Below are 20161 nucleotides of genomic sequence, written 5' to 3' on the forward strand. Positions count from 1 at the left end.
GATGAACTGGTGGGCGACTTTGCTGTTAGGCGGCGAGGGATGGCAGGAGCGTGATGGATGGCGGGCGAGCGGGCTGCATGCGGAGATGAAGGAAGGCGGCGCGCGATTAATGCAGTGTCGAGCGGATAACCGGGCCGAGCGTGCGAACCCAAGCGGCAGGGGCAAACGAGTCAAAATTCCATCCCACGAGCCGCAACGTCTTCCTTTCGCGCAAACGACTACGACGCCAGAACGTCATCTAAAACGGATACGGAGGGAGTACAACTTACTTCCTGTCCCAAATTATAAGCATTTCTAGATTCATAGTTTTTAATATAAATCCAGAAATAATATATATCTAGGTGCGTAACAAAAGTTATGAATTTAGAAAAAACCAAAACGTCTTATAATTTGGAACCGAGAGAGAGTACAAGGTCTTCAAAGATTCATAGAAACCAAAATAGATGACCTCACAGATTAACCCATCAGACTATATAACATGTTGTCAGCGGTTAGAACCTTCCGCTCTCCGTCCCTCATGATCAACGTACCTTCCCCTCTTCGTCTCTCATAATCAACATAGTGGATAAAAATAGAATACATTGACACAAGAGATAGGAAGATTATTCTTTATTTCTCTCAATATCTATTATTACAACATAGAGCTCCCACATATATATATAGATCTGCCAAGGTCTAAGAGTTTTGGTAAGAGCACACATACAAACAGACTAGAATCAAGATTCCTCCTTCTCCTTTCCTTCTAGAATAGAGTCCGTAAACCTAATCCGTGTAAGATGCTTCTAAAAAATGGAACTCCTTAGGGAAAAAAAAACACACCTTAAATCCGAAGTTACCAATCACCAATGGTTGCCCCTAAAGCAACTTCACCATCAATTGTAAGGCTGGCACCAGAGAAGTTACCTCGCAACTGATTTCAAGTGTCGGCGAATCCGAAAACCGGGACATGAGCTTTTAACCACTTGATTGATGAATAGTTGCTTTCACAACTGGATTGTTACAATACAACAAAAGAATTTAGGCTAATGTAACCCAAGAGATAACTAATTAATCACCATAGAGCATTTATTTACATGGCTGGCTAGGAGGAAAATAATGAAATGGCATAATTTAATCTGAGCCTAAAATGAATGGAACGAGGAGCACAATAGTTGATTGCTCCTCTGGTGTTGTCCTAAGCCGCAGCTGCTTTGCACACCGGGCATGAATTCTGCGTCTGCAGCCACTTCTTGATGCAGTCTGCATGGAAGTCGTGCCTGCATTTCAGTATCCCCAGCATATCCTTGTCTTTGTAACCCTCCTGTCAGAATGCATCCATCGGTCAGAAATAGAATTCAACAGTTTTGGGCCATGGTTATACAAATCTACAGTTTTGGGCCATGGTTATACAATATTAACTTATTAAGCATCAGTTTACACAGGAAGATATTGAGAAAATGTACCAGGCAAATGACGCAGCTTCCATGATCTTGGTCATCTTGATCGATTTGCATCTGGTCAGAACTGCAGCAGACCACTTCTCTTCACACACTTCGAAATTTTTTCATCAGCCAAGCCTGTGTTGACATTACCCATAGATTCTCCCAAAGCCAAAAGTTCCTGTAGACAACGAAATATTAGTTAGAAGAAATCTTCAAATTTCCAAAGCAAGACATTTGGAGCAAAATGCAGTACTCCTTACCTCGTAACTCATGTTGTCAATGTCCAGTCTCATGTCCCTGTGGGGGTCAGCAGCTGCTGCTCTTGATTCGTAAAAGGCTAACTGGTCCATCATGAACCGCTACACAAACAGCAGCAACATCAGTTTCAAGTTCTACACAACACGAACTTAACTTCATTGAAACAGGGAAGAAAAGGCTATCTACCTCTGCCTCTACCATCAATGGATGGAGACTGTAGTAAGAGCTCCTAGCCCTTCTGTACCTTCCATTGTTAGCAAGTCCTGCTGATACAAGTCTTGCATGTCTAGAAGCCGCAGCAGTTCTGGCAGGTAATGGTTGAGCGATACGCGTGGATGTAGAGGTTGCTGCAGAGGTAGCAGGTGGATGACTCTGAATGACCACCTGATGGGGCATGGCTCTAGAGCCAGATGAAGTAAGCAGGAGCTGGATTAGGGTAGATAGGAGCAGTTCCAGCATGAACACTACTAGGAGCATAGCCACCATTAGCAAATATTGCAGCGCCAGATGATCCATGGATAGTTGGGACAGCACCAACACTTGAACTGCTGCTTCCAACCACAGGATAGTAAGCCCTCCCTGTCAGGGCCCTGCTAGTGATACCTGGTGGACCTACAAAACCATAAAAATTTCTACACTGTAGGTATCAATCAATAACAGAAACTGCTATCATTAAAACAAAATGGATTCTTCAGTTCAAACTCAAAAGACATGTATTTCATCATGTTTTAAATCAACTCATGAAAGCAGCTCCTAACCAAAACTTCGAAGGATCAAGTTTGCTTCCACCATGTCATGTTAAAACAATATTAGATATCTAGCATATTTAACTAAGCATCAAATACTAACCTGATGGTACAGTTCTTGTTGGCACAGAAACAGGTGCTTGGTTCCTTTCCACTGATGTACTTGAGGAAGCACTTGCAGTTGAACCAAATGACGGCACATGAACACTGTTTAGTGGGTAGGTTGAAGCTGATCTGGGTTCTAATGAAATATTATGACTGTGACGCGCTCTCACATTCCTCTGAAATCCTTCTTGATGAATTAAGTTTAAGTGTTGGCCATCCCAACCACTTTGGTCAATGCTTAAAGGTATTTGACGAAGAAAGGGCTCAGCAAGTGGAGCAGGATTTGGCTGCACAGAGTTAGATGGCTGAGTAGTGGAAGAACTTCCAACATAATAATCAGTAGCACTGATCCCCGCAGGGTGTACACTGGGATCTTTTCGCTTTATTGCAGCCCTTCTGTTGTCCATATGGGAACCCACTGGAGCAAAGCCTTCCTCAGACCTATGTGGATAATTCACAGCAGGTTCTGGTAAATGGCTACTGGAACTTCCAGCATGACAATGAACAAAGGGAGCATGTGAGGTTCCTGGGTTCCCAACTCTATAACCTAGAGTTTGCACAGTGCGACTTGAAGATGGAAGATCATTTGATCTAAGTCCCATATCCCCATGACTTGAATGACCAATTCTAAGGGGTGCATCACTTCCATGATGCAGTAGAAGCTTCTGGCCTGAGATTAGAACAAGAAATGTTATTTATTGTATCACAATTTTCGATAAACGTACACAAGTATGTACTGGAGTCAGTCCAGCTACCTAGAGACAGTGATTCATTGTGTGGGATGTTCTTGGGTTGATTATGATCCATCTCTGGAAGCTGGAGATGGCCCTGATTATTTCGAGCCATAAAACAAGAAGTCAGGTCTGCCTGCCCTTAATAATCTGGAAATGAAAAACAAAATCGATATCAATAATCCAGCATCACATAACATTAAGACCCAAATGAAAGCATACATTGCCATGAAGTTTATCACAAATATTGCTAGGTCACCAATACGGCACTATATATATTGTGTGCGTAAGATATCACAAAACAAGTACCAAAATCATTCAAGTTCATTCCATATTCAATATTTGATTTCCAGTACATGGATACAAAAACACAATTCTGAATGAGCACATCGATGGACAGCAAGATGAAACAACACACGAATTCAGAATTTCAATCAATTCATACAACTGAAAATCACACCAAAAATATGGAAGAACCACCCTGTGAAATATATGTAGTCCAAATTATTCATCCTTAATTGACAAGCAAATGCACTATAAGGTTTTACACTGAATCATTCACAACCCTTGACAGGTAAACAGCTGGTAAATAGACTACGAAATACTGATCTTGACACTTGAAAGTGTCCTTATCACTCACAATGATAGTACTAGATACAAACTGACAAGGGAGATTATCAAAACTCAGCGACATGGAACCTAACATCGCAAAATGATCCATGATAATGACAAATAGAATTTCAGATATACCATAAAGACTCCAGAAACTAGAAAAATAACCATTTTTCATAAATAGGCACTCAGATAGTCAAATAGATTTACAACCACATTGCATATCACATTATTCCAAACTTTTATACATTCTTAGTAACAAATCAAACAAAAATAATTTTTACTTTACAAAATATGTCCAATGAAAGGGAAAAGAAAAGAAAGAGCAGATGCAAATGAAAGAAGAAATGCTCCTAGAAATACATGACCAAAGGCCCCAAACTATGTCATTTGTAAACTTCTTGGTGGGTGCGCTTCTGCCCTTCCTCCGATCATTGGTAAATGCACCCTACTCCAAATTCAACAGATATCTAGCTTGGATTTCATTCGGATAAGGTTCATCTTGCAAATATTAATCAGAACCAGCATGCAAAACTGGAGACAAGCTGCAGTTTTTCTCGTGTATCAGTTCTTGCCTTCCAGTTCTACATAACTGAGAGGTTAGACAACATCTTCCCTATGCATGATCAATTTCATAATAACCAAAAAAAGTGTTAAAAGGATACACTAATAATCACTCCAACTTACCAATATTCACTACAGCCTAACATCATCCTACAAATTACAATGTCAGATTCATGTTTACACTATAAATGAAACACCAAAATAGGTTACAACGAAGGTGCCAAGGCAGTAAATATATGATATGAACCCAAATCCTCATGGGGACAGGGTTAATCAACACATCACATAACTAACCAAATACACCACCAAACAATGCCTCCATTAAACATCATTCAGATTCGACAGCAGCATACAACATTCAGAAAAAAAAATCAGATGTCTCATGCAGCAAAATCACAACCACCACATCCTAATACAGCGAGGACAACACCAATGATACTTGAAAGTACACCGATGACAGGTGCTCAAGAGGTACCGAAATGGTGGAGCTCCGAGAGGAAATCCTACTGTAGCTTCTCCACATCCTATTCGAGTAGTCAAGTAAAACAAATGCAGACACCTATCAAACCCATCCATCTGGAGTTAGCACATTCTCCATCGATGGAACTCAAGATGTCAAAGCAGTGACTGCATACCCAAGGGGTGACTTGGATCGAAACAGGAGGCCCAAAGCGGCAGATAATGGTAAGCATCATCCTTGACAGGCATTTTAACAAAAAATAATGTTTTTTGGCCAGTTCGATTCGATACACACAAAGAAAAAAATGGAAACCACACAGCATGTGACGAGTAGAAGCCTAAGATGCAGAAGACATGGAAATGGTAATCAACGCTGCCGATTCGAATAGGTACCACAACATTGCTTTAGTTGCGGAGGCAAGAAAAAAAAAGGAGGGGGCAGTACATCCCCTAAATGGAAAGCACAGGTGTTGAGTTAAAAAATCAAACTTTGGTTGCAGAATTAAACTCGGTCTCATTTTGTAGTCTATCCAGAAAGCAATTATGGTAGCTCCCATGATGGTTTACCAGAAAAAAAAAACATGTATCCGTAATCATGCAAGGCCACATGATACACAACAAGCAACTCAAAAATCCCAATCCCCTCAGGCCGATTCGATTCGATCCGACAGAAAAAAAAAAAAATCTCGCTACGGCCGAGCATTTCTAGAGCACGCCTCGCATTCCACGATCGCGGGGCATCAAATCGCCGCCTGTGGCGCTAAAACCGGGAAGAATCCTGGGTACTCGTGTACCCGGACCAAACCGCCGATCGCGTCACGCCGGCGGTCGATCGCGCGAGAACCAGAGGGGAACAGGTGAATCAAGGCGCCGTACCTCGCTGTCGGGCCGATCCGGCCCGGCGCCCCCCCGGAATCGGAGCCGAGGCCCACCCGGCCCGCCGCTGGTGGAGATCGACTTGGAGGTTGGGGTTGCGGCGGAGGAAGGAAGAGGTCCGGTCCCCGGAGGAAGCTTCGGTGTCGGAGGGGAGACGCAACCCAACCGCGGCGCGCTGCGTGGCGTGCGTCGCCGCTGTAAACAAAGCAGAGAGCAGAATTTGTCCGTATGAGAGAGGAGGCCAGGAGGGGAACGGAGCGGGGAGGGTGACGGGCCGGCTATTTATAGCAGCAGGGGCAGGCAGGCGGACCGCGGGCGGAGAACGGGAAGGAGCGGGGCGGATGCGGGGACGCCAGGACGGGACGGACGAGACGCGGACGGGCCCCACGGATCCGTGTCTGGCTGGCTGGCTGGCCGTGGGCCCTTGTCCCACGGCTCGGCTTTACGACCGGGAGGAAGGATAACGAAAAGTTGCTTTCGGGGTGTACGTGAAGCTTTCTCTCCCCCGCCGCCCCTATACTAGTCCCCGCTGGGTCCACGGGTCAGTGGGACCGAGGGGGGCCCTTCTGGAGTCGACGCGTCCTGGTATACGGTGTATATGGTTATGGTATGGACGGGCGTATAGCACGTGGTGGGAGTATTGTGTACGGAGTATACTATACTACGGTCCCGTTCGGCTTATCTTAAAAGTCAGTTTGTTCAGCTTCTTTTTTCAACTGGAACTATGTTTTTTCTCGTAACAATTTAATTTTAGCTTATTTTTTCAGTCAATTTCGGCCAAACCAACGGGGCCAACGAGCAGGAGGAGGGGATTTAGGTCTGCTGCAGCATGCCTGGTGCCTGGCGCAGTGTGGTGCTGCATAAAGCTACCGCCGCCTACTTGCACTCAAATAGCCATAGCTAAGAGGGGATGGGATGGAGGATGATGCAGCTGTGCTATCATACGAGTGTCAGGTCACTCGCGCGCACGCTAAACCCAAACAAGTAGCCTGATTAGCCGAGATATGGATAACTTCTAGAGGACTCTTGTTGATTTGTATCTACGCCTAAAAGCACCTGTTTTTATTCAATTGGTTGATGGAGGCTCACAAGTCACAAGGTACCCACACAACAACATTAAACACACCATTTTTGCCTGGTGTTCCCCTCCCCCTCCACCATACTTTCAGGAAAGACGGGCAGACGGCGAATACAGCAAGATTAGCTTCAGTTTACTAGTGCCGAAACAAAAATATCTTTGTGTGTTCTCTTTTGCCTCCTCTCCACCAGAGGAGTAAAATTTAGGAATTTGTTCCCATCCACACTCACTCGGTACAATAGTAAGTACAACATGTAGCAGCCAACATTGACCGGCAGTTTCCAGGCACGTTCAAAGAACGTCCTCGGTTTGTTCTAGCCACCACCGCAACGTGACGGCGGCGACCTGATCCCTGATTTATTCGCTTCCAGTGCTTTGCTTGCAACATGCGGATTGGGGGAGGGGGTACCTTTCACCAAAATATCCCTGCTGCAACTGCAAGGTTGTTTACGTTGTACAGAACAATACATTACAACCGGGCTTTCGCTAGCGCGGCGGGCTTGAAGCTCGCGATCCCGGTGATCTCTCTGCCGGTCACCAGGCTGTTGATGTCGTACGTGCCTTCGTACGAGTAAATTGGCTCCAGGTCGCAGAACGCCTGTACAAGGTCGCGACAGTTATATATTAGTATACATACATACATTAAAAAAAAGGGGGTGATGGTTGGTTGATGTGTAAACCACCACTGCAAAAAAGGCAACTAGCCATGAGCACTTTCGATATTTCTCCTATATATAGGTCACCCACACTGCATACCTTTGCCACAAGGAAATCGGCCAAAATTCCGTTCCCACCCAGCAGCTCTCGGCCAAGAGAAACCACCTCGCGGGCCATCCTGGAGTTCCAAGCCTAAAACGCGACACAGCCAGCAAGCCACTGAGTTATCAAAGCGAGAGACGGTGCAAAGAACGAGCATATCTGCCAGCTGAAGTCCACACACAGACAGACCTTCCCTAGGCTAGCGTGGCCTGGCGTCATTTTCCCTGACTCGTAAAGCTTGCAGAGGCGCCAGCCAACAAGGAGCATCGATTGGACGTTACCGAGCATCCGGACAAGTTTCTCTTGGTTCAACTGGAACGCTGCTAGAGGGACTCCAAACTGTTTCCTTTCTTTCAGATACCTGTTTTTCGTTTAGACAAAAGGTACAAGGTAAAATTATCGCCAGTGACAAAGTATCAAATTGAATGGTGGTCCGTACCGGTGGCACATATCAAAGACCCCCATTGATATGCCAACTGGTTGCCATGCCACCATAATGCGTGAAATAGCAAGGACCTGCTTGCATAGTGAAAGTAGGTAAGCAGATTACATCACCGAGCGTGTTATTTAGCATAACCGGAGTAAAATCAGAAGAAAAAAAGTGACCATAACAGAAGCAAAATCAGAAAAGTGTTATCAGCGGTACCTTGCTGATATCCTGAAATGAGGTGATGCCTGGCAATCGGTCTTCCTCAGGGACAAACACCTTATTAAAAACTATATCACCGTTTTGAACCATCCTGAGACCGATTTTGTTCTCAATCTTTGTAGCTTTCAGACCAGGAGCACCTTTCCTCACAATAAACCTAGAAGCAATCAAATGGAAATGAGGAAACAAGGCAAGGCAAGGCAATGCAAAAAAAAAAAAAAAAAAAAAAAAAAAAAAAAAAAAAAAAAAAAACGGTCAACGTAAACGCCTTCTTAACACAAAGATAGAATTAATGCATGAAACGACACATTAGAAAAAAAATACATGGTATATTCGCAATTAGTTGGATGCTTCAAAAGGAATGTTCATTGATGGTACAAGACAAGATGATTTACCCATTTAGTTGTTGTGTATCTGCATTCCTAGCTAATACCACGAGCACATCGGCGAACGTACTGTTACCGATCCAGCGTTTTTGACCATCTATGTGCCACCCACCAGGTGCCTGTCCAAGATAAGCCAATACTTCAAGGTGCATACTACTGCTTGACAATAAAAATAAATGATCCACAAATATTGAATGTCAAGTGGTCACATCTCCACAGCTTACAGCGTGTGCCTTCTCGGTTTTGTAGGATTTAGTTCCAGCATGAGAAGTTTATGCTCTCATTTTTAGATTCAAATGCTTTTTCAAGGAAGATGTGTTTTATCAGATCTATAAATGCACACAGATCAATGGGTGATGTCAAAAGCAGTGGCTCTGGGGTTCAACGCAAAACTATTTAATACAACTATACAAGTAATCTTGTAGTCGTATATAACCCTGCTCTTCACTTTTACTGCAAAAGGCAGGAAATGAACACTAAACACAAATACCATCTAAATTGGAATGAACAAAATATCCTAGCTGTCCCCAAATCTATATCTTATACCAGGGTGTGCCAAGAGACAAAATGAATAAACTGAAACAAAATAATAAGCTTGTAGCCTTGTGCAGACTGTATTGAAAGTCCTCCTTTATAGATTCTTGCAAAATTCAAATGCGTCAAAAGCTTAACCTTGGTCGCTGTAGTTCTCAAAGAGCTTGCATCACTTCCATAATTTGGCTCTGTCAATGCCTACAGAAGAGAGACCTTTTCAGGAAAAGACTCTGTCATTCCACATTTTTATGCCTAAGGATACTGTCACTTACCCAACAGCCAACAGTAGTAAGTTGAGCAAGGGATGGCAAGTACTTCTGCTTCTGAGCCTCAGATCCACAAAGAGCTGTTCTTCAGACAAAACAGAAAGAGAGAAAGAGAGAGAGCAGTTCAGCTCCAGCATTTGGAGTAATTGATAAAACTTCTTAACACAAGATAGTATGGATTAAAAATAAATCCAGCTTTTGAACCTATTGTCACCATCGCAAGAGAGGAGTGCACCAGTATAAATGTGGAGCAGCTTGCATCTACCCGTGCCATTTCTGCCATAGTAACAGCACTGGCTGTAATTGAAAGTCCTGGGCACCCATAACCCTGCAGTAACCAAGACTCGTATCAAACTTTAGAAATATTGGAGCACTAAAACATAAATGTAGATAATACATAATTCCATACACTTCAACACTCCACCAAAGAGGCGAAAAAGGCATTCATGTTAAAGAACAGTTTATAGTAAGTGATCATATATATTCTGAAAAGCCTTGGCAATTGACGACACTAAGCTCATGCAAACTAATCGGTCAAAGCCATTTGCACCTATAACTCTTCTAAAAAATAGAAACTAAAGTACTGAAGAGAACCATTAACATAATTGCTCAACTAAAATTGACTCTAACCCGTACATTCAAGTAAATATTACCCATACAGAGAAAGGTAATTAACAAATAAAATGGTAACGACAACGTAAAGAAATCAATACCTTTATTGTACCACCAGCAACGCCAAGGCTTGCAAGTTTAGGAATGGCATGAAATGGAAACTCTGCCTTTTCCCAGTACTGCAGTAGCGAATCAATAATGATTATGCGATTGTATAGAAAAGGTTGACCAGGAACTGCTTTAAGGACATTAGGAGTCAAACCAAACTATAAAAAAAAAGTGACTTATGGATAAGTAGACTGCAATGCAATCTAACAAGGTATTATAAAAACGAAAGCATATTTAGCAATGACTTATGTCATAAGCAAACAGTTTTAGATAGTTTAACCCGAGATGGGGTAACCAGGTACGTATACAAACAGGCTAGTTAATACTCCAATTTAACATACCGCTGCCATAATGGGCGCGATTTCTTTCTCCACAATACCCCTGACCTTCTCCCTGATAGAGCGCTCTTCACTGGTCAGCAAATCATCAAACTGGTAGTAATCCGAAGCTGCAAATGAGGGTGTACATACTTAAAAGCCAATAAATAAGGCAGTATACTTTAATTTTTGTAATTGAACTGAATAGGCTTATTGGGGCTGTGGCTTATTGAACTGAATGTGTCTGCATGCACTGTAGCTGCTGCTACCTGGCTGCTGCAGCTGCAGCTGCAGATAAGTTGCAGCCAGTACAGACGAGCACAGAAAACTGAACTTTAGGTATTAGGATCATATATATCTAGGTTCACACCCCCTAAGCCACATAGAAGGTTGAGTAGTTTAATCCCTACCCAGAAATGGTCAGGGTGCTGGTACTTAAGAATTACAGCAAAACAGGTCGGGAAAGAGGAGGACATGATGGCACAGTTGTGGCTGTGCATTGAAGCTATGAAAGCAACCCATCCAAGAAAGAAAGAGCCTACCAAAACACTAAATATATATATATATATATATATATATATATATATATATATATATATATATATATATATATATATATATATATATTATTTCTGTTCACAACATGCCAAATCGATGCTTCTGTGATTGTAATTCGGCTCTAAGTCACAAATTCTAGAAAGCTGCATGACTCCAGGGTTGCACTAGGACTGCAACTGCTTATCTGCATAACTCTACAATCATACTCTAGAAGCCTAAAACTGTTGAGTACAAGTTCAGAAGCATTGCCATTTAATTGGAAAGCAACCTGCATATCTGCATATGCTGGTGGTCTAAATGGGGCCTATGCAATAATTAAGGGAGCAGCTGGAACTGCAATGAAAACCACCAAACAGTACCAAAACTAGACAACAGTACCAGATGTTAAAATGGCCAGGTAATTGGCTAGTTAGCCAATTATATGCTAGTACGAACGTCTCATCGAAATTGGTACTGAAAGAAGAGAGCATGTTTTCCCATGTCACTGTGCCAAACAATTGTACCAATCTCAGGGGGGGGGGGGGGGGGGGGGGGGGGGGGGGTGGGGGGGGGGGTGGGGGTGGGGGGGGATAGCTGGACAAAACTGAGCAGCCAACCAACGCTGCAATCCTAACAGAGACAATTTACATCACACTCCTTACAGCACTCCGATTCCACGGCCCAAAGCTCACGATCCCCTCACTCCTTATCCCAGCCAGCGAAATTGAGTGGAAAAAAAAAAGGAATAAAGCACTCACCGGACGGCGGGAAAATGGAGGCCGGCGTGGCCTGCGGGAACGCAAGGGAGAGATCCAACGACGGGAGACCGACCTTGGCGCCGTCCTCCTCCCGCCCATCGCCGCCCGTAACTGCACTAAAGAGACCAGCCAATCATCATGCAACCGAAACGGCAGGGGGAGAGATCACCCGACTCCGCACCAAATCGAGCCGTTCCACAGCGCAGGAAGGGAGGTCGACCCACCTCGCTTCCCCGCCATCCCAGCGGCGCAGAGGAAGGGTCAGCGGAGTCTTGCGCGAGGCGAGGGTCTTGGAGTTCCGGCGCAGGACGCGGGGAGAGGCCGGCGGGAGATGGAGGGAGTGCGTGCGAAGTGAGAGAGAAGAGGAGACTTTTCGCCGTGGGCTATTATAAAAGATCCGTAATCTGCTCTCAAAAAATTTAGCGGTCTCCAGCGTCACTTTTTTAACATTTTCGTATCCTTCATGCCACTTATGTTAGTTTGGACTCCAGCACCGTCAAACTACAGATGTGAAAAGACGAAAATGTCCTTAAATTTAAATATATTATTAATTTTTTTTAACATCTTAACAACTTTAAATGAAAAAACTCAAAACTAGAAAGTTATAGATTTCGTCGAGATCTATAATTTTTATATAAAAATTATTTTCATTTAATTCCGTAAAAAAATATGATTAATATATTTTAGAAAAATCATATTATTTTTTTGTAGAATTAAATAAAAAAAAATTATATAAAACTATAGATCTTGACGAGATCTACAACTTTCTAGTTTTGAGTTTTTTTATTTAAGTCATTAAGATGCTCAAAAAAATTAATAACATATTTGAACTTAAGGGCATTTTCGTCTTTTCACACCTACAGTTTGACGGCGTTAGAGCCTAAACTGACGGAAGTGGCATGGAGGACACGAAAAAGTTAAAGTAGTGATGCTGAAGACCGCTGAATTTTTTTAGAGACACACAAAAAATTACAATTTTTTATAATGACACATATGGAAAAGTCTCAAAGAGCAGGGAGAGACGGCGCTCTACCCTAGGCTTGATGGAGCAAGCTGGCTCGGCCCCACACGTCAGTGGCAGGTTTGAGGAGTCAGCTGACATAATTGAATACGGGCACAAAACATTATTTTTTTTACTGAAAAACACGGTTCTTTCGATGGAGATGACGATATGATCCAGAGACGATGTTTATTCATAGATGATTTGGACAAATATTCGTCACAAAAGAATATTCTCTATAAGTATTTAAATAAGTTCACACGTACAAATCTACTAGACAAAAATGTCCATGTTTTCTAATCTTTATTATTAATAAATAAATAAAGGATTACTAGTATATTATATTATTACTTAGTAATTATAATGGTATAAGATTCATTTTTTATAAGTGCTAATATGTTAACCGATGCCTGTTTTCTGTGCCAATTAGGCTGCCAGTGGTGCTAATTAACATATTTATTTTTAAATTAGTGATTATGATGATAAAATTAGTATTAGTGTATATTTATTAGTATAATTGCTTCCTTGATTTTTTTTACATGTCACATTAGCTTTGTCCTATGTAAGCATTACTATCTTTGGCCATCCATTTTTAAGATTCTTGTAGTTTCACAACATATGAATTATATATTATGAAAATGTTTGAATCTAAAAACATAAATCTTATACCATGAACCTATATTTTTTAATTGATGATCAAATATACAAATTTTGACTTAGGACAATCCTAATATGACAGGTAAAAAACAAAGAGACTAGTTACTATTATTTTAAAATAATAGATATCATTATTCAACTAATTTTACATCTATTTTCATCCATCCAATCAAATAGAAAAATCGTTCGTCTCATCCAACCAACCAACCAAATAGCATGTATAAACTCATCTTAAAATCTATGAATAGCCATATTCGATCTACTAACTTTATTCTTAGACCAAACGCATGTATCACTTCTCCCTATCAATCGCGCTAATTTGAATACGTGTGTGTTCGGTGCTCCCTTCCATGTGGAGAAAATTACAACCTACTCTCGCCTGCGAATTATATGTCCAAAGTATGGTTGAAAACGGTCGGGATATATCCCGTTCCGTTCCGCTCCGATTTCTACATTTAACCCGATCGTATTCGTATTTTCGGACAAAAACGAAATCAGTATGGAAAACGGAACACGAAATTCGAAATCGGGACGAAATCGGTTTGGGCCCTATCCCGATCGTTTTCGCATATCCTGTTTTTATTTCGGGATATCTTGTATACGCAAAGCGGACATTCCGAATTTACTTCTTACCCAGCCGGCCAGCCCAACTCGAGCAGCCAGCGACTGGAGCAGCCAGCGGCCCAGCCCAACAAAGATAGGGTTTACTTCTTACGGTCTTACCCAGCGGCTGCCCCCTCCCCCTCGACGGCTCGACGCGAGACGCGAGATGCGCCCCCGCCGCCGCCCCTGTCCGCCTCCGCCTGGCCTGGCCGGCCGCCTCCCCACCTCGACGCGACCCCGCCCCCGCCCCTGCCCGCCTCCGCCTGGCCTGGCCGGTCGCCTCCCCACCTCGACGCGACCCCGCCCCCGCCCCTGCCCGCCTCCGCCTAGCCTGGTCGGCCGCCTCCCCACCTCGACGCGACCCCGCCCCGCCCCCAGCTGGCCGGCTCCCCGCAACGCGAGGCGGCGACCCCGTCTGCAGACTCCAGAGAAGTTGACGGCAACGTCGAAGACAATGGCGCCCACTGGAGAAACTCCTTCTAGATCGAGAGGCGGCAGGACCAAGACCAAGAGTGTGCGCAAGCTTATGGAGCCGCCGTCAGGCACGCCACCACTTCTTCCTTGTCCAGGTACTGAGGAATTCGTAGCTAGCAAATTCTAGAGACCTTAACTAGCTTACCTCAACATGAATCTAGTAATTTCTATTTCTATTGAGAAAACTATGATATGTAACCAAAAAAAGAACCAAGGCAGTCGGTATCACCTTCTAGAGACCTTAACTAGCTTACCTCAACAAGTATGCAACCATATATCTGACGGAAGAAACTCATTTACTAAATGTTATACCCTGACAAAGCTGTGCTGAAACACTTGATGTCAAAAGAGTCCCTCTAAAGCCTTCCTCAATCTGCAGTATATCACCATTCTGCTCTGTCAGAAATGATCTGGCACATCATATTTGCTACTGCACCTGCTATGTCACGGTTCTTAAAGATTTCAGAGTCTCTGACCCAAAGAACATCCCTAGGAAAAAAACTCTTGATAACAAGTACCACTAAACAAGTATCTGTCGTCCTTGAGGATCTTGGCCCCATCCTTCTCGATCTCGAATGTGTGCTGCTTTTGTTCTTTATATACACTTATAGCATTCTTCGTGGGCTGATGGAATACATGGTTCTTAATAGATCAGATTCCTGCTAATGCATAGCTGTTCCATTTTTTATTTCAAGAATCTTATGTTTACCAATGCCCTTGTGGTTCATATATGTGTTATTTTTTTTTACTTTCTAAGTTTCAGAGTTTTCAATGAAAAATATTTAACCAGAATTCTGGTAGTTGTTAACCGCAATATGGCAGGTTGATGATTTAGCAATGTTTTCCTTTTTTCTTATCAGGATCTACAAGTAAAAGGCTTGCATCTCAAAAACCTAGTGCTAGTCCTAGTTCTAGTCGAACTCCAGCACCACCATCTGCAAGGGGTTCTTCAACACCAAGTGAAACTAGCATTACAAATGTGGGCACCAGTGGCAGCAGCACAACTCCAATTACAAATCTAGATGTCCAGATACAGGGTGATGAAGCTGCAACTCCAATTACAAATCCAGATGTCCAGATACAGGGTGATGACCTAGAGGAAGATGAAGAGGATGATGAAGACCAAGAGCAAGCTCAACTGACTGGCAAGAGGAGGAAGAGGTGCACATCAGCAGTCTGGAAGTACTTTACAAAGAAAGTTGAGGTTGTAGAGGTGAATGGACAGAAGTATGAGCAGTTGTGGGGATACTGTAACTTCCCAAAGTGCAAGCAAAGGTACAGAGCTGAAGGAAACCATGGGACAACTGGGTTTAAGAACCATTTGAAGTCGCAACACAGTATTGTAAAAGGACAGCAACAGCTCAAAGTTGGTAAGGACCCTGGTACTGAAATTACTCATGTTCAGCCCTACAAATATGACCAAGAAGTTAGTTTGCAGAAATTAATTGGCAATAACCATGCATGAATATCCTTTCAACATAGTTGAGCATGAGTATCTTGTTGATTTCATAAAGTCTCTCCGTCCTAATTTTCCGATTAAGTCACGTATCACTGTTAGGAAAGAAATAATGGATAAATATTTGGAAGAGAAGGAAGTTTTGTATGCGTACTTGAAAACTATGCAGTGCCGCTTTAGTGCAACCATGGATATGTGGACCTCATGCCAAAACAAAGGATACATGTGTGTCACAATTCACTGGGTAGATGATAAGTGGCGTATGCAGAAGAGAATTATTGGTTTTTTCAATGTGAAAGGAAGGCACTACCGGTGCAAAGCTGTCAGAAACATTTACTGAAGTTATGGTTAATTGGTACATTGAGAAGAGATTGTTTGCCTTGACTTTAGATAATGCTAGTTCCAATGAAGTGGCTGTTCATGATATAATTTCAGATCTGAAAGATAATGATAATGGCTCTCTAGTTTGTGATGGGATCTTTTTTCATGTTAGATATGCCTGTCATATCCTCAATTTGGTTGCTAGAGATGGGTTGAAAGCAATTTCAGCAACAATTACCAAAATCAAATCACTTGTGTTAGCTGTGAAAGGATCTCCATTACAATGGGAAATGCTTTTGAAGTGTGCCACTGAATCTGGATTGGACACAAAGAGGGGTATCTCAATGGATGTGTCAACTAGGTGGAATTCTACCTATCTCATGCTGAGAGATGCTTTGTACTACAAGCATGCTTTTGTGAGGCTGAAGTCTGCAAATCGTCGTATGTATGACAAAATGTCTCCCTCACCTGCTGAATGGGACAAGGCATTTACACTTTATCAATGCTTGAAGAAATTTTATGACCTCACTGAAATTCTGTCTGGTACTTCATATCCTACTGCAAATTTGTTTTACAAAGGTTTCTGTGATATAAAACTCATGCTTGATGAATGGTGCTTTAGTGATGATGCCACAATTAGTGCAATGGCAATTGCAATGAATGAAAAGTTTGAGAAATATTGGCAGCAGTCCAACATTGCTCTTGCTGTAGCTTGTTTTCTTGATCCTAGATATAAGAAAAAGCTTATTGAATACTACATGAGGAAGTTCTATGGTGATGAGTATCAAGTTAAACTTGATGAGTTTGTTAGTGTGATAAAGAAGTTGTATCAGTTTTATGCTAGTTCGGCTAATGCAACATCAAAGAAGAAAAGTAGCAGAACTGGACCTAGTAATGCAACAGATATAATAATGGGGGATGTAGATGAAGACCTTGAAAACTTCTTATATTCTGCAAGTGAACCTGGTATGGTTGAGTCAAATGAGTTGGAGAAGTACATGGCCGAACCTCTTCAGAAAATTGTTGGTGAGTTTGACGTCTTAGCTTGGTGGAAGAACAAGAGGGAAGACTATCCTATCATTACACAGATTGTTCGTGATGTGATGGCCATACAAGTATCGACTGTTGCATCCGAGTCTGCTTTTAGTGCTGCTGGTCGTGTTGTTGATCCCTACCGTAATCGCCTTGACCCTGAGATTGTAGAGGCATTGATTTGCACCAAAGATTGGGTAGCTGCAGCAAGAAAAGGTGATGATCTGTACTTCTGTACATACTTTTTAGTTACAAACTTATATTTGTACTTGAAAAATGGACTGATTTCATATCTTTCTTTTTGTATTCAGATTCTAAATATGTTGGATCAATTGTGAGTGATCTTGAAGTGGAGGCATTGTCTACTGCAATGGCTAATAAGCTTAAGCTTGAGGTATATTTTCATTTGGTCATTTTAGATTATGCATATCTTTACTGGTTGTTAGTCCTTTCATTGATCCTTACTGACTGTTATACTGCTTTTCTTCACAATGGCAACTTGCCAACTTGCAGCAGGAAGAAATCAATGAGGGGAATGAAGAGGAAACTGAGGAACTAGAAGACATGGGAAGTGCTGCTGAAATATAACATGTTGGCTAGCCCAAATGTCTCTAAATATTTAGACCTGTTGCCTATTTATCAATTGTCATGGTGAATTGGTGATTTGTGTATCAATGTATGTGTACAAGTGAATTGTGCATGACCATGTGTGGTTGTGTTGGTACCGGACTGTTGGCATGTTGTCATGCTCAACTAAGTTCTACGGGCCGGTGTTTCCGTTTTGCTTTTCGTATTCCGACCGTGTTCGACATGTTCCCGATCGAATTAGTTCGTTTTCGATATCCCGTTAGTTCGTTTTCGTGTTCGTTTCCGACCTTCCCGAATTCGATTTCGTTTTCGTATTGAAATGTAAAAGTGAAAACAGTATTGGGGTTATCCCGACCGAGTTCGACCGCTTTCAACCCTAGTCCAAAGTGCATCACTTCGCTTTCCGTTAATGTCAGCTTTGGTGGATAAACCAGATAATTCCAACCTCTACAACGACGATGCGATGTATGGACTTGTATATGGGGTGATGTTTTTTTTTTCACTTCATCCAAGGCTTACGAATAAGTCATGAAAAATCAGCTTTTGTCCAATTTTGCGAGTTTGGGATTTGGTCCAAACGATGGAGGTAAATCAAACCGTACGTTTCGGCCCGTTTCATCTACCGTGGTCATCCCCACAGCTTTATTCGCCTGCTTCCGCTTAGTCGTCCTTCTTCTAAGGTCGCACACATCTTGCAGACGCAAAGGTGCTTTGGAAGACTCATGCATGCTCCGACTAAATGCATATTTTTCTGTTGGCTCGATTCTGCACGGCCGCTGTTGGAGTGATAAACCTTCGATTTTGGCACAATCTGCAGAGCAACAACACTTGTGCCCTCTGTGATTAAGACAGGGAGACGATCGACCATCTGCTGCTTGGATGCTCTTATAGCAGGGGAGGTGTGGTTTCAGATATGTATTAATAACTTTTGGATCCTGTGTTGTCTGAGCCACTTCTAGATTTGAGTACGTGTGTTTTCACACTTGCTCTCTTAATAAAATACACGTTTGCAAAACACACACACACATACATAGGGCATATATTCAGCCTGTTCACTTGTTGGTTTCAGCCAGCCCAAACCAGCCAGCCAACAATGTTTTTCTCTCACAATAAACCAGCACCAGCCAGCTCAGAAACCAACCAGCGAACAGGCCGATTGTATGAAAATCTACCATGATGTTATTAGGATACATGCATGTAATCTTACGAACATTTATCCGAAATGGAGGGAGTAGTTATTAGGAAACATCGCTAATGGGAGAGAGGAGGGAGGTAGCTAGTTGCCTTTAGGCGTACTAGCAAGGATGCATGTGGGTTCACCATATGCAGCTGGTTCATGGTCAACCTACCTACGAGTGCATGCATTCCTAGCTAGTGCAAAGAAAGTAAGAAACGTACAGGCTTCACGCCATTTTAGAGCGACAAAGTCCGACGTCCAAAATAAAGCATGAGCTAGTGTTGTCTTTCTCTCTAAACATAGTACTACGACGCCCTAGCTAGATCCACTCTCATCCACTCATATCTTAGACAAACCACCTCCTATTAAAACCACACTTGGTCTGCCTCTCTATCTCGCCAATAAGCAACAAAACAAACTTAATTATTCCCGTGCAGATCGATCAGCTAGCTGAAAGACAACAAGCATCCATGGAGAAGAAGGTGATGATGAACACGCGGCTGGCCGTGGCGGCCGTGGTGCTGTTATTTGGCCTGCTGCTGGCCGGGCAGGAGGCCGCCGCTGCCGGGTACGCCCCCGCCACCGAGGCCGCGGAAGCGACGCCGGCGACGCCCAACGAGGGCAAGGCAAGGGCCAGCTACGGCAAGGATAGCAAGGCCGAGTGCGAGGTCCCCGGCACTTGCGACCGGAAGCTCGCCGCCGCCGACAGCACTCGCCCTGGGGCGGAGGCCAACCCATACACCCGTGGCTGCAGCAAGATCACTGGGTGCCGCGGCTGATCGATGCGATGCACGCATATATGTGTGTGTGCAGCAGGCGGTCGATCGAGCTGAGCCTCACTGTGCGTCGCATGCATGCGGTCCGGGCGTGCAGGGCTAAGTGGCTAACTCATCGTTGCTTTACGCGCGCGCGCGCGCGTGTGTGTTTCCTGTCCATTTCGTATGCTGAGGTATATATACATACATACGGAGTACATTTATTTATTCGCAGAGATCCATGTTCAAGAAAGTTGTCTGACCTGGGTATTTCCAATTCCTAAAATCTGTGATTGCAAATGAAGCCGTTGGTGCACCCAAG

The 20161-nt window shown here is 43.1% G+C and overlaps 2 protein-coding genes and 1 pseudogene across 2 annotated transcripts; 1 reads left to right on the forward strand and 2 right to left on the reverse strand.

Moving 5' to 3' along the window:
- Positions 1–594: 594 nt before the first annotated feature.
- Positions 595–6023, reverse strand: LOC136449582 (E3 ubiquitin-protein ligase MBR2-like; annotated as a pseudogene).
- A 939-nt stretch (positions 6024–6962) lies between these two features.
- Positions 6963–12160, reverse strand: LOC136451611 (acyl-coenzyme A oxidase 4, peroxisomal-like). The gene is made up of 13 exons (XM_066452302.1): positions 12001–12160; positions 11777–11887; positions 10506–10612; positions 10158–10235; positions 9649–9772; positions 9451–9524; positions 9317–9376; positions 8654–8763; positions 8256–8415; positions 8049–8125; positions 7799–7970; positions 7607–7699; positions 6963–7448 (listed from the first exon to the last, which is right to left on the reverse strand). The coding sequence occupies exons 1-13, from the start codon at positions 12014–12016 to the stop codon at positions 7320–7322; spliced, it is 1311 nt and encodes a 436-aa protein (XP_066308399.1). The 5' UTR covers positions 12017–12160; the 3' UTR covers positions 6963–7319.
- A 7394-nt stretch (positions 12161–19554) lies between these two features.
- On the forward strand, positions 19555–19863 carry LOC136454306 (protein RALF-like 33). Its single transcript, XM_066454768.1, has one exon. The coding sequence runs from the start codon at positions 19555–19557 to the stop codon at positions 19861–19863; it is 309 nt and encodes a 102-aa protein (XP_066310865.1).
- Positions 19864–20161: the final 298 nt, after the last annotated feature.

This window comes from Miscanthus floridulus, chromosome 5 (genome assembly GCF_019320115.1).
Source record: "Miscanthus floridulus cultivar M001 chromosome 5, ASM1932011v1, whole genome shotgun sequence".
Classification (NCBI taxonomy): Eukaryota; Viridiplantae; Streptophyta; class Magnoliopsida; order Poales; family Poaceae; genus Miscanthus; species Miscanthus floridulus.

What these genes read in the sequence shown, in the direction of transcription:
- LOC136454306 (XM_066454768.1), top strand. Translation starts at nt 19,555, where the DNA reads ATGGAGAAGAAGGTGATGATGAACACGCGGCTGGCCGTGGCGGCCGTG.
- LOC136451611 (XM_066452302.1), bottom strand. An exon ending in TTACTACTGTTGGCTGTTGG is followed by an intron (nt 9,377 to 9,450) that starts GTAAGTGACAGT and finishes TCTCTTCTGTAG; the next exon opens with GCATTGACAGAGCCAAATTA. An exon ending in GTCTTTGATATGTGCCACCG is followed by an intron (nt 7,971 to 8,048) that starts GTACGGACCACC and finishes AACGAAAAACAG; the next exon opens with GTATCTGAAAGAAAGGAAAC.